Genomic DNA, 13830 nt, shown 5'->3' with positions numbered 1-13830 from the left:
CTTTTAAACCTCAGGTTTACCCAAGACTGGTGACTGTACCATTTTAGGGCACTAAAAAATTATGTTCTAGATGCAGATGACTGTCTCGGTAGAAAAATGGCAACATAATGCAAAAATTCACAGTCCAAGATGACAATCCAGCTGTTATCTGTTGCAGCCAATCTACTTCCCAAGAAATCCCTACTACCCTGAATTTTAAAAAGTTAGCTTACACCTAGAAACCAGTCCAGACAAACCATTTTTGTTACTAGAATGATTTGCAAAGTGCACTTAGTCACTGATTTCTTGGACAGTCTGCCACAAAGAGAGTAACAAGCACAGAGACTGGCTCACTGCAGGCTGGAAACAGTAGCATCTCAAGGGGAACATATTTTCCTCCCGAGGACTATGATTCCTGGCTAGGGAAAGGATGTAGAAGAGATTTTAGCTGAAGAATCTTGGTCCAAAAGCGCTTTGGAAAATAAGGCAGTTCAAATCACAAAGGCTTCCTGGCCCTTAGGCCAGCACTCCACAATCCTTCTGCATCTTCACAAGCCAAAGTTCCTCCCCCCACCACTGCATGCTTACTACAACAGTAGTGAGGTAACAGGATGCTCCAAAGCCAGTTGTAACAGGTACAGAAATAGAAGTGTTTCACCTCACTCTCAATTCGTCAGCAGAGGAGAAGATGCAAAAACAGAGTCTGGGAACTCACCAAGCCTGCACTTTCATACAGGAATGAAGACAGCCACAACCATCTCAGTACTGGCTCATCAACTATTTTTAGCAACAGGAAGGGAGGCAACCATCAGCAATGGGTCTATTCCCTTCGATAAAGCGGATCTAAACGCTGTCACTGTCCCAAAGATCCTTTGCCACCAAAACCACAAACCAGGTGAAGAGCTTGAAGTTGTTCCTGCTCCTGAACACAAGGCATCTCTCTGCAGTTACATGGCAGGTTGGAAGAGGGCCACGCAGCCCATTTAATTCAATTTACTTCCTCTTCCATCTGCTCTACGCAGCCATGCTCTATTAGTCTTCTGAGAGCAATTGTATTTCAAGTGAAAAATGCCAGGAGTCCGCGTACACCCAGCATGCGCTGGACATGCTGTTCAAAGCCACTACGGATTCACCAGTTCTGAGCTGCAGGCCAGGATCAGAGAAATCCCAGCGTCCGCGTAATTCCACCCAGCTTTTATTTACCTTCAGAGGTTTTAAAAGTTAAACACAAGCTCCCTTCCAGAGACGCTTCCCAACTGGTTCTGCATTTAGCACCAGAGCCAAGAAACAGACTGAACTCAACTAGCATCAAACAATGAGCTTGTTTTGTTTCTTTTACTCATTCCTCCCCTAGAGAGCTACTGAAAGCCTTTCCCCCTACGACCAGAGGTGTATACCAAAGAGAGCAGAGCACGGTTATCACCAGGACCCAGAGCTACTGCACGCCTGCGGCAGCCCCACAAACGGGTACCAACATGCTGCAGGCAGAACCGCCAAGGGAACAAAATCACCCCCGCTACAGAACGGACACATGCGGGGCCAAACCCAGCCAACCGTCTGGCCAAAGCACAAGCCAGTGCTGCTGTGGGGACACCAGCAGCCCTGCCACCGCAGCGGGTGAACTGGCCGAGCTTTGAAGCAGCTCAGGAGGGAACGGGGCGGCAGGGCAGCCACCTGCTCCAGCGGCAGCTTTGGGCTTTCAGCTCCTTCACCACTGGCTCTTCCACCTGCCCTGCAGAAAGGCGGCAATGATCACACGCACGCTTTTGGCTAAAATGACTAAGCGTCATCTTTTTTCCTGCCCACCAGCTAGCCTTCTTTTGTAGCGCAATAACAATGTACAGACTTTCCTGCACGCTCTCCAGAAAATGGAAAAGAAGGGTGGAAGATCACACCCAAACCACTCCCTCCTTCTGCCCAATGTCTTTCGGGAAGCCCTCTGCTCCTGGTTTCCACCTTTAGCAGATGCTGCAAAGGAAATACCCCTCTGACGACGCAGACTTAATGCAACACCACCAGTCCAGGTATGATACAGCTTTTTTCCCTCCAACTTTAAAAAAGTGCCCTATTTTAAAGTACCTTCATGATTTACACAACTGAAATACGTACACCACATCAGACCACGTTTTTATCCCTCAGTAGAGGGAATCTGAACTCCAGGGATCATTTCACAGGGACGCAGAAGAGCCTGGCAGCCTCACAGTTAAGGCACTCAACCCAAACCACCAATCTGAAAAGCAGGTGCTCAGAATGACAGAAGTCTTACAGTTTTCTAGCTGACAGCCCACATCCTACAGCCACTAAAGGCCAGATTTTCTGCGCTGCTTGTCGACGAACAGGGCCGCGCAGAACATCTCTGAAGACTACAGGGCAGAAAGAGATCCAGCCGGGAGGAGAGCCTGCCCAGGGCACATCACGAGCCGGCTGGCACAGACCTACCTCCTGATGGCACCGGCTTCAGGGTGCCACCGAGGCGCCGTGACGGTCTGGAAGCTCGGCCATCCCACGCAGGCAAGAGCACGGGTGTACAAGCTACGGAGCCTTGCAGTACGCTGCACCGCCGCAGCTGCCCACCGCGAGAGCTCCACCTGCTTCTGTCAGGAAAGATCAAACCTTCTCTCGTCACCAATGCTTTGTTGCCACGATTAGCGGGAGTTAGGCACGTACCGAGGGTTCTCCAGCCTCACCTAAGGAGACCAACGACAAATGAATCAACAACATATTATGCCACAGTTGCCCATTACAGCAGGCAAACCATTTTTGCTACCCAGAGAGCCCTTCCAGTTCCACATTCCTTCCAAATCATGCTCCCCACCACCGAAGAGAACATACTGTATTACAGAGACTTTCATACTGGGAAAATATTTTAATATAGTAAACAAGTCAATTTACCTTTCACATGTTTTTAAATAAGTTTATGCTCATTGTTAAACAAAACTGTTTTTACTTAAACAACGGATTACAGCCTCTAAATTCATATTGTTCCCAGCTGATCCTGTAAATAGTGAGGAATTTTGGACACGGATATCCTTTTATAGGTAACAGACTGGCATAAACAGCGCAGGAATTCAATGCAGGTTCAAAGGGAGAAGCTAGCCCAGGTGAGGAAAGAAACGAAGCCACAAAATTCCCTTTTGAGGAAAAATGGGGGGGGGAAGATACCGCAGTTCTGCCAAGGAAAAATCCGTCCTTTCCCCCGCCGAGCCCCGCGCCGGGTCAGTCTCCAGCCTGAGCTCTTCGGGGCTCCTCCGCGCCGGGGGTCGCGGTGCCGCCTCCCCAGCGCCAAGCGCGGCCGGTGCGCAGGGGCGAGCGGGAGATCCCACCCCGGGCAGCCGCGCCGCCGGCCTCCATCCTCCGCCGGGCCCAGCCGCTGCATCCCCCTCCTCCCCGCTTCGGCAGAGAACCCCCGGGGCGGCGCCGGCCTCCCGGGCTGCAGCGCGGCCGCCCCCCGCAGTCCGCCGGGCCCGGCCTCTCCCCCCCCCCCCAACCCCCGCCCCGGCCGGGGGACGATCGCTGACTGCCGCCTCAGGGGCCGCCGGGCACCCGGCGCGGCACGGCGGAGCTCCCCTCGGCCCCGGGCGGCGGCGACGCGTCCGGCCGGTCCGTCTCGGCGAGGCCGGGGTCGGGGCCCGTCCGCGGCGGCGCTGGCGGAGCCTCCTGCGTGGGTCCGGCGGGCTGCGGGGCGGGGGGCCGGCTGGCCGCGGGGCCCGGCGGCGCGGCGCGGGGCTGCGAGGTGGCGGTGGCGGTGGCAGGGCCGGAGCCGCCGCCGCCGCGCACCGGCTGCCAGATGAGGCTGTAGTAGACGGCGAGGACGATGGCGGCGAGCGAGACGGAGAGGACGTAGGCCAGCACGGTGGCCAGGCGCACCCACTTCTTGTTGGTCTTGGCCGCCATGCGCGCCTTCTTGTCCCCGGTGTAAGTGGCGGGCTTGCCCCGCTCCGCCCCCGCCTCCTTCTCCTTCATGGGGGCCCGGCCCTTGGCCCGCTGCTCCACCGACCCCTCCGTGGTGGGGCCCGGCCCGGCTCCGCGCCGCCGCCGCCTGCCCGCCTCAGGACATGCCGCTGCCCGCTCGCGCTGCCGGTGCCACCGCCTCGTGCCGCTGCCCGCGGCCCGCGTTGCTCCGGCGGCTCCGCCGGCCGCGGGCGGGGGCGAGGGGCGGGGCTTAAAGGGGCAACACCGCCCGGCGGGGGTGGCGAGGGTTGCCCTTAAAGGGGCGATGGCCCCTGGGTCGGGGTGTGGTCGCTGCGCGCGCGGTGGCCGTTGGGCGTACCTGAGGAGGCGCGCGGTGGCCGTTGGGCGGGCGTGAGGGAAGGATGGCGGCACCTGTCCGGCCTCGGTGTGCGGCCCCCTTGTCCCGCTGGGTCTGTCTGCCCCCCCTCCCCGAGTCCCCCTGCCCTCTGTCCGCCGTCGTGCGCGGGTCAGTGGAGAGCGGTTGGTAGGTACGTGGGTGGGGACGTCTTGGGGCTCTGCTTGCTCCTGAGGTAGCCTCCGGGGTCTGCAGGTACCACCGAGCCAGGCCAAAATTAAGGCTTGTTCTCAGGGGTCTGTGAGCATAGGGAATGCTGCAAGGAGGGATGAGTGTGAGGAAAGCTCTAGGCAGAGGCCCGGTGCAGGAGGCGGTCAGAAATCTGCTCTCCATGGAAGTTACTTGTTGGTGCCTGCCTGCCTCCAGGTATGTGATGCTGCCTGCAACTTCCGTGATGCTTGAGGGGTGCCCTGGCAAAGCAGTGGCTTTTGGAGAGAGTCAGCTTTAGTTCCTTCAAACCGGGCTGATCCCAAATCTACTGAGATAATCCAAACTGTTGTTGCTGTTAAGGTTGATCCAAACCTTATTCCCCATATGTTAGTCCCTCATGAAAGCATTACATTTACTTAGTCTGAAGACAACCAAACCACTGTTCTAGGGTATGGATTAGCCCTTTTATTTTTTTTTCTTTACAGTGTGAGATGTTTACTTTGAGAATGATTTGGTTGTTCCTTTTACAAGTGTTCTCATTTTTTTCCCCCTTGCTTAAATCTTAGGCTAGTCAGGTGTGTTGCAGCAGAAAATCTTTTGTAAAGAAGGAGTTGCAGTTCTGAAAGAGGCTAACAGCAGCTGGAGAAATGACTGTCATCCAGAAAGGCATCAGAGGAAGTGAGTGATTGAGTTTTGAATCAATAGTTGCATTTTATTTTTATTCTTAGTAGCAGGAAAAATCTGCAGGGCTGGAGGAGAAAGGGAAACCTCTGAGTTTTTGCAGGAAGAAGTATGGAGCTTGCAGCTCTGGGGAAGACTACTGAGGCAAACAATCCATTAGGGAATAAAATAGAGTAACTTCAAAATAACTGTAATTCTTGGCAAAAGGTGGATCATGTTGACAAAAAGCTCCAGGGTAGCTGTATGCATGTGGAAGAGTCGTGCTGCAATGATCTGTGCACACTGACCCTCCTGGGCGTGGTGGGGGGCTCCCAGTGCCCAGCAGCAACTGGAGCCTTCTGAAGGGGCTGGGACACCCCTTGGTGAGGGGCACCTGGCTGATTGCTCTTCTAAAGGCAAAGGAATTCCCGGGACTAAACTTTCTGGGAGAGAGCAACTGTGCACATGTGGGATGTTCGGTATCCAGACCCTGCCCTTGCCTGGATGGAAGGGCTAAAGGGTGTGACATGGTGCTGTCAGCTGCCTTTGGAGATCCTCTGCCTTTGGGTCTCTGCACCAGTCGCATCTAAAGTAATACAAACCATGGCTCTGCAGTGTAGATACAGGAGTGAGCGGATCCCACTGTGGCTGCCTTGCCAGCACTGGCATGGGGTAGCAGCAATTTCACTGCCAGTTCAGGGCAGAGGGGGCTTATTGCCCATGGCAGAGGGTTGTACAGATGACTTTTAAAGGTCCCTTCCAACCCAAATGCTTCTGTGATTCTACAGCTGATGACACACTCTATCCTCCTGAAATAATCTTCATGAAATGTTGCTGTAACCCAGTATGTCTAGGAGACATTTGTTAGTAGGTATTGTGACTTTCCTATGGGCTCCTTATCTCTTGCCCTGATTTATTACACCTGACTGCATTCTTCTTGTTGAAGTCAGATTTCACACACCTGAATAGCATGAGCTGATGGCATCCTACTGGCAGAGTTTTCCTGAGTGATAGAAATGTATTTTCTGTGGTGTTCTATAGATTCTATACACAAATTCTGTTGGGCTGTATATGTTTAAGTGGTACATTTGGATTTATAGCTGTTCCTACAAAATGGATTTTCTACGAATTTTTCAGGCTTTCTCTCAATGATGGGTTTGCTGCAACCCTTTCTCCCCTTGCTTCTCATATTTCATTCAGCAGCTGTCTGTTGCTCTGTCTTTTATTTGCATTTAAAAGAAAAATTATGTAACTTGATCAGGACTTCATCACACCTTTCCTCTGCTTTACATATGTTGCTCTGAGCTATTTATTTTGAGGTCAGAGACTTCTCAGTTTCTGTGCTATAGAGTACTTTAAGATTGAGTTTGGACCTTTTTTGTCTAGCATTTATTACTTCTTGAGCTTGTTTTTTAATCCATCCTCTCAGCTGCTGGACTGTACTCGCATTCTTGCTGGCCTTTGTCTTCCTGCTACTGAATGTTGCAAAGATGAGCAGAGACAGAGCCTCAGTGGGCTGCTGTCTGTCTCCACTCACAGTTCTTCCTCAAACCATCTGTGCAGAAATTGGTCATTCCAAACCCTCATGCTGTCTGTGATCTCCTCTGGCCTTGCCACTGATGCAATTTATCATTGCCTCTGGTGAAAGGATGGTGAATTACTACCTCCCACAAGGCCTTTCCCTATGCTTTTCCTTAATTCCAGGAAATAGGCATAGAAGGTAACAGTGAGGTGGTAGGGACCAGTGTAATAAAAAGCAGTTACAGCTGCATATCTTAGTCCTATGTCCCCAAAGTTAGTTTCCCCTCTCCTGGGAAGGAAACCAATCCTTTTTAATCTCTGAGCAAATGATTGCTGCGCTTCACTGGTGCTGCGCTTTTTTTCCCTTTGCTCACCGAAGCTCTGTTTATAAATCCAGGGGTTAATAGTGCTTCTTTTCCATCAGTGGAGGTCTTGACAGCCTGGATTGGCTAAGGACATACTTCTAAACAGTCCCAGCAAAGGTGGTGAGTGTGGTGTGGTTGAGGAGATCCCACTATACTTTGTATCATTTGAATGTGGATTCTAGGAGCAACTAAAGCTACTCCAGCTAGAAAATGTGGCAATAGATAATTCAGCATTCCTTCCTGCCTTCCCAGTTTTTACTGTGAACAAATCAATGGGTGTGCGTTTCCCTCCAGGTCCTTTTGTTGAAGAGCAGGCAGCTGCCAGAAGGCGTGTGCCTACTGTTCCTAAACTTAGTTCCTTGGAACAACCACCCGTAAAGGCAAATGAGAGCCAGGAAGCCAGAGCTGCAATAATGATATTTTCTTTGTCCTCTGGGTTTTAGCAGAAATACCAAGCTGTGCGTTGAGCAGGCCCCTGTGGTGCAGAAAGAGAGCTCTGGGGTGCAGAGCTCAGAGGTCTTGTAAAGTCAGTGAATGCATCAGACACTAGACAAAGCTTGCAAATTAGCCTTTTCTGAGGTTTTTTCCTAAAGAACACAAAAGAGATTGCTCGCCTGAGACAAATGGAGTTGAGGGCACATGATGCACCCTGGGACTGGACCTGCCAACGAAGGAGAGCTGGGCAGCCCTTGGACACCTAGCCTTTCTCCCATGGCAGTCCAAATGCTGTACTCTTCAGGACCCTGTTGTTTATAAGCTTCTCTGATTTTTGACTTCTCTTGCCTGAAAGCCCACTAGGAAACTCGTTTACTTAGGAGCCTGCTCTTACTGCCTTACACCTGTGTTTAGTTGAAAACCCAAGTGCTGAGACAGATTGAAGATTTGGTGTTCCACCTATCTGACTGAACAGCACTGCTTGAATTCTGCTGCTACCTGTTGCAATGGGATGTCTACTCTCCCAGGGCCCCTGAAGGATGTAGCTAAATAAACTTGTATTATTGATTTCCAATGTTCAGAGTCAGTGGATAGCATCTAGTGCTTCAGGACAGAGAAGACTTAATTAAGGGTAGATCATTGGCCTAAGATATTACCTCTGTACAGACCTTGCTTCTGAGGATGGTGAGACACAGGGTTGGATTGCCTGGGAGGTGGTTGAGTCTCCACTGCTAACAGAGGCCTCCAGAAGCTCCGTCAGAGCTGAAAAATGTCACACCCGATCCTGCCTTGGGACAAGGGGTGGGCTGGATGATTTCCCGCAGTCCATTGCCCTTGTGCTTTTGATTCAGCAAAGGCAGCTACTCTGCCATTCCTTTCTGTGCCTGTCATTAGGTGGCAGTCTGATGAGACACCCTGTAAATGATCAGCTTATTCCGTGAGGTGTGCGGTTTGACTACTCCACTTAGGTTAGCTTGTGTAACTCTAAAAATTGTAATTCACTGCTGTGATGCTATACAGTCCCTTGTCTGGACTCTGGCCCTGGTTTTTGTTCTTGGTGTCTGCCTCCAGCTGTGTGACTTCTACAGGCAGATTATAGACCTCATAAAGAATTGTAACTTTTTAATTGGCTGTGTGTTGCTTTTTAAACTTTATACTGTCTCCTTGGTCACATTTGTGAGCTGGGGAGAGGAGAGATGGATGAGGTCTTTCTACCTGCCTCCTAATGTTTAAAGGATGGAATAGGTATGTTTAAATTCATGTCTGTCTTGGCTGAAATCCTTGAGCAAATACTTTGCTAGGCTTGAGCCTTCTGTCATAGAGAACGTCTCTGCTCTTGACAGGGCGCAATCTCTCATGCTCTGCTGTCCACTCTTCTAAAGGAAATGTGCCTTATTTCACACTGATGTTCCAGTCTCCTGTTTGGAGCCTGCAGGGAATCAGATTCTGTTCTCTGGCATTTCTCTCTCATGCTTTGAAATCTCCTCTGCCTTACGTGGGAAGGTGCTGTCTCTTGTTAATCCAATAACAGATGGGGGGAGGTTGGGGATGTTCTTTAATTCCTTCAGCTTCTGATTTAGCTGTGGTAAGTGAAGTTTGCACAACCCACTGTCTTGTGCTGACTTGGAAAGTGATCTGCAGAGGTTATAAGGTGGGTGGGGAAGACAGTAAAAGTGATGCTGGATTTGAGATATGACAGCAAGAGGTCTGGTTTTGCTCAGGATAGAGGCCTTGGGCAGAAAACTGGTAGCTCAGGGTCATGATGCATCAGCAGCTTCAACCTTGTATCATCAACTTGGTGAGGCTCATTGTGAGCCATTTTATCACCCTGCGGACCATTTGCACAGTATAAAAAGAATGTCCTACTTACATTCGGTGTGCAAGGCTCTCCTGCTTCCTTTGTGGGAAAACTCTTGAGAGTGAAAAGTATGTCTGAAAAGGATTTATTGTTTTGTTTTTAATGTTTAGAAACTCCTGTAAGTAGACGATGGTCCAGACTCTGGAGTGGGGAGCCAGCTTTGTAGCAGAGGTGTTCATAGCATTTTGGAAGCTCTGCTTTTCTTTGGTATAATGAGATGGGGTGCTCAGTTGAGCGGAGTCATATCTCACCCAGCCTTCTGGAGGCAGAGTTCTCCCAAATAACATGAATTGTCTTTGGCCTGTTGTTTCCATGACGCTTTTCTGAAACTGAGAAAAGGCTGACAAGGGTGGCCTGACAGTGCCCTGGGCATTCACTAGAAGAAGAAACCTTGTCATTTGCTGGAATGTTAAGCTCTAGTCCCAGAGGTTCCCAGCGCTCTGAGCTGTGGGTTTCACACATCAGTTTGTGGGGAGGAAAGCTGCCTTTGTTTCACTAGGTGCAGGATTCCAAGGGGGTGAATGTTGGGAGTTTTTTAAATAAAAAAAGTTTCTCTTTGGGTGTGAACCTCTGCTGTCTGTGGTTGTGACTATAAGCAGTGTCTGTGCAAGAATCTAGAGTCAAAAAATCTGTTTCATTGTTCATTTTGCAAGGAGGAAACGTGTGTGTACACACGCCCACACACACACTCCATTTAACATCCGAATGCAGTTCTGAGGGCTGGATTGCAGAAATAACCACCACTTTTCAAGCAAGAGGACAGTGATGATTAATGGCCATAATCTGACTGTGCATCTTTACCTCTAGTTTTCATGGTCCGAAGAAGCTGAATTCACCCACCTTTGGGTGTGTGGAGAAGGAATGTGTGTGTGACTTGTGCTTCTCTCTGATGCACATGAATGTGTGTGTGTGACTTGTGCTTCTCTCTGATGCACAGAGATATACACATATATATAGTATTTGCTCACATGTATGCATGGGAGAGTGCTGACATAGCTTGTCTGAAAATACAACCTATAGTGTTTGCAGAATACCACCACTTTATTCAGAGTTGCACCAACTTGTGATTGCCCTTCAAGCACTGTAACAGGATTTGTTTGGAAAGCCTTATCCACAGTCTCACACAGTCCTGGAGCTAAAATGATCCTAGTTCAGCCTGGGTTACTGCCGTTTCAATTGGGCATAGTTTTTGTTGGGTTTTTTTCCCAGGATGGAGAAGAGTTCTTTTATGGTAGGTCATCTGTGCATGATTGCTCCAGCCATTGTTGAGGTCAGCTCTTAATGCAGCCAAGCTCTTGGTTAGACCAAACAGCTTGTCCAGTCTTCAAAGTTATCTTGACTTAGCTTAAGTTTGGGTCTTTGCTCAGTTACACTAAGGCAATAAGAAGTTTTAACTGCTTTAAAGATCCAAATAGATTCTTTTTTTATACAAGGTCAACACAGGTTTTCATCCTAGTTAAAATACTGTAGCTTTGAATGTGATAATGCTTCCTCATCTCACAGGAAAAAAAAAATCAAAAGCGGCTGTTACTTTTTGACTCTCTCCGTTTCTATCTGCTTGGCTTTGGTAGCTGAATAAGGAAAATGTGGTGGACTCATGTTGATAACCCTGTGCAAGGGAGGTTATTTCACTGAATTAAAATAGCAGCCTGAAACCTCTCCTAGTTCTGCTGGAGCTGACTTTTACTTGTTACATCTTACTGCTTTCACACTTCTGCCATCCTGGTTCAGGCTGCGACTGGAAATGGAGCTGTGAAGTCCTAGGAGAGAAGCTGTTCTGATACTTCCAGGAGCAGAAAGCATGCAGAATGTCAGCAGAAAATTCACTCCTGTTTGTCATACACCTGTGAAAAGGGGGAAGATCTGTTGGCAATGAGCTTCAGCGGGATTCCTTAATAATGCTGTGTGCTCTTCAGATAAATCTTTAAATCTTGTATTACAAGCCCCTGGCCATTCTGCTCAGGAAAATATTTCTTCCACATCCAGTGGTTTGATAATCATCCACTCTTGTGGATGTATACCTTTCCAGCAGAGGTGTCCAAACATATTTGGTTGTGTAACAGTACTGTTCCTCAATTTGCTGTGGACCATGGTGCATGCATCGTTGTCAGCTGAAAAATACTATGGCGGTCATCTCAGCCTGGGGATCAACTGCAGCTTGTTTTCCAGGATCTTAGAGGCCACAAATTGTGAAATCAAACCTGACATCTACCCCAGTCATGTGTGTCCTGAGTACCAACAAGGTGGCTTGTGTCAGAGGTGTTTGTATCTGGGAAGCTGCGCTGCTTTTTGTGAATGTGCCTCATTAGACGGAAGACTCCTCTGATACGCCACCTTGAGCCTTCACTGTTCCCACCAGCGCACCCAGCCTTGTATTTGTCAGCGTAGTTCATGAACACGCTACTGCCTTTAGCCATTCATACACCACAAATGCCACAGAATGACCTAGTAAGAGACCTTCCTTGTGCTCCGGTAGCAATTTCCATTCCATTTGCTGCTTTTTCCTGTTCCAGTGTTTATCTGACTGCTCAAAAAAAGAGTGGCTGGAGTTGCATGCGGTGTTAAATGTTTCCTAGAGAGCTCTTTTCTAGGAATCTGTAGTCATTTTGTGTGTTGTTTGTTCCTAGTTTAATAATGTGATAAAATAAAAAAAACATTTTTCGAGATCTAATTTTGACCTTTAGAAAAACAGGAGATGATTTAAAAATACATTGTACTGATTGCACTCATCAGGGCTCGAAAAGCTATGTAAAAAGCACAAATAATAATAAATAAGGCAAAAGGGCCTGTTTCCCAGTAAGGCAGGGAGATAAGTCTCTTGGTGAGCAGCAAGGCCCTGCTGCGTGTGTATTCATGCGCTCATTAGTTAACGGCACTGGGCTGAGTCCCTGATCTGCCTGTCTACACAGCAGTATTGTGGGCAGCAGTGATGTGTCAACAGAGCAAACCTCTGCAAAAGTGAACAAAAACAGGTTTCATCATCTCTTTAGGGTCTGATGTAAAACCCTTGTCCCAACCACAGGTTATTGTCAAAGGACGGTGTCTGGATGAGGTCTTGCCCCTTTAGTTCCATTTTACAGTTGCTGAGGATATCAGCTGGTGTAAATCAGCTTCATTTGCTGCCTTCCATGGGCTGTGCAGCCATTGTGCCTTTTTGAGATTAGTTTTTTCAACAGCTTCAGTGATCTAGGTAGAGGCTAGTGAGAAACTTGTGGGGTGGGCCGAAAGCGGTCCTCAGCCTGAAAAGCGTGCCAATCTCTGATTTTGCACTATTAACTTAAAACAGTGGAGGCTGTAGACCTACCTACAAACCTATCTGACTTTTCCTTTGCAGCCTCTATGGGAAATGTGTTCTTTCCTGTGGGACTACACTCGACTATGTCACTGCTTCACAAGCACTTTTCACCTCAAGGAGATGAAGAGTTTGGAACGTAGTGTGCAAAGGCCTTTGCGGTGAGGAGAGGAATAGTGGAAGGTTAAGGCTGGATATTGCTAAAGCAGATTTTTGGTCTAGCACATGGAGAACTGAGGTTTATGGAAGGGCCAGGGAAGACAATGGCTGAAACCTATTCAGCTCTATTAGCTGAGTAGGCAGAGTGGTTCTTGGGTAGCAGTCTGAGGCTGCTTTAACTTGGAATCAGCTGGTAGGGGCAGTGCAAAGGTTTAAAGGTTTTTTTATTATTGTTCTTTCATCCCTGACTGAATAGTGCTGCAACCAGGGGTAGTCTGGAATGGGAGCCACTGTCTCTTGAATGGGATTCATTGGGCTGCTTTGCCTTTCAAAGTCAGTGCATTGGGGCTTACACATAGGGACACAGTTGTATAAATTCATATAGAAAATTTGGTGCATTTGTGGCGACAAAAAGCCATCTGTTGGCTGAAGGCCCCATTACCTGCCTTAGCTTGATGCTGGAACCAAGCTGATATCCTTTGCTTCTCAGCCAAGGGGTTCCCATCTTCCTGGACCCGTACATGCAGATATGCCTGCTCTCAGGGAAGCAGGGATTCAGTCCTGCCCTGAAGACTGCACTAATCTGCTACCTTACCCTGGAAATCCTGTACTGAGAGGCTGCCTCAGAGCTCTCCGAAGGGGAAGAGTCAAAGCATGCTCAGTTCCTGAGTCTGCGCCCAGGTTCTTGGTTGGGCTTTTGTCTGGATGGGGCAAGAAGCATGCCTCTTTCCAGTGGATCTTGTTCTTTCCTATACCCTGAATGCTTTGAACAGAAGCTGTTGCCTATCAGAGAACTTCTTCATTCTTTATTTCACAATGAAGACTGATGCTTTGGAAATAATAGTTTGTCTCAACTGAGAATGAGCATATTGACCTTAAAAATATGTAATTTCTCCCATTCCTAAAGCGGTTAGGTTTGTGCCTTGCCCCAGGCACTATCTCCGTGGTATGTCAGTTTAAGAAGTTGACCTTGATATTCAAAGCCCTCTGAGCTGCAGCTGAAATAATGTCTTGTCCTCTGTGACCTGCCCAAGGGGACTGTGTTCTGGACTCAACTCGCGTGGGCAGACGCAGTCACTGTGGCCGCTGGGTTTGCTGCTCTGAA

General features: G+C 49.0%; 2 protein-coding genes across 2 annotated transcripts in view; one reads left to right on the top strand and one right to left on the bottom strand.

Moving 5' to 3' along the window:
• Positions 1 to 2825: 2825 nt before the first annotated feature.
• Positions 2826 to 4173, bottom strand: INAFM2 (InaF motif containing 2). Its single transcript, XM_075755638.1, has one exon. The coding sequence runs from the start codon at positions 3940 to 3942 to the stop codon at positions 3505 to 3507; it is 438 nt and encodes a 145-aa protein (XP_075611753.1). The 5' UTR covers positions 3943 to 4173; the 3' UTR covers positions 2826 to 3504.
• An 834-nt stretch (positions 4174 to 5007) lies between these two features.
• Positions 5008 to 13830, top strand: part of PLCB2 (phospholipase C beta 2) — a 60239-nt gene continuing 51416 nt past the window's right edge. Inside the window, exon 1 of the transcript XR_012835881.1 lies at positions 5008 to 5113. The gene's annotated coding sequence lies outside the window, so the exon portion shown is untranslated. The remainder of the gene's footprint in view (positions 5114 to 13830) is intronic.

Source organism: Balearica regulorum, chromosome 5 (genome assembly GCF_011004875.1).
Source record: "Balearica regulorum gibbericeps isolate bBalReg1 chromosome 5, bBalReg1.pri, whole genome shotgun sequence".
NCBI classification, from domain to species: domain Eukaryota; kingdom Metazoa; phylum Chordata; class Aves; order Gruiformes; family Gruidae; genus Balearica; species Balearica regulorum.
The sequence above is the reverse complement of the archived record's forward strand: the minus strand, read 5'-3'. Positions and strand labels throughout refer to the sequence as shown.

What these genes read in the sequence shown, in the direction of transcription:
- INAFM2 (XM_075755638.1), bottom strand. Translation starts at nt 3,942, where the DNA reads ATGAAGGAGAAGGAGGCGGGGGCGGAGCGGGGCAAGCCCGCCACTTAC.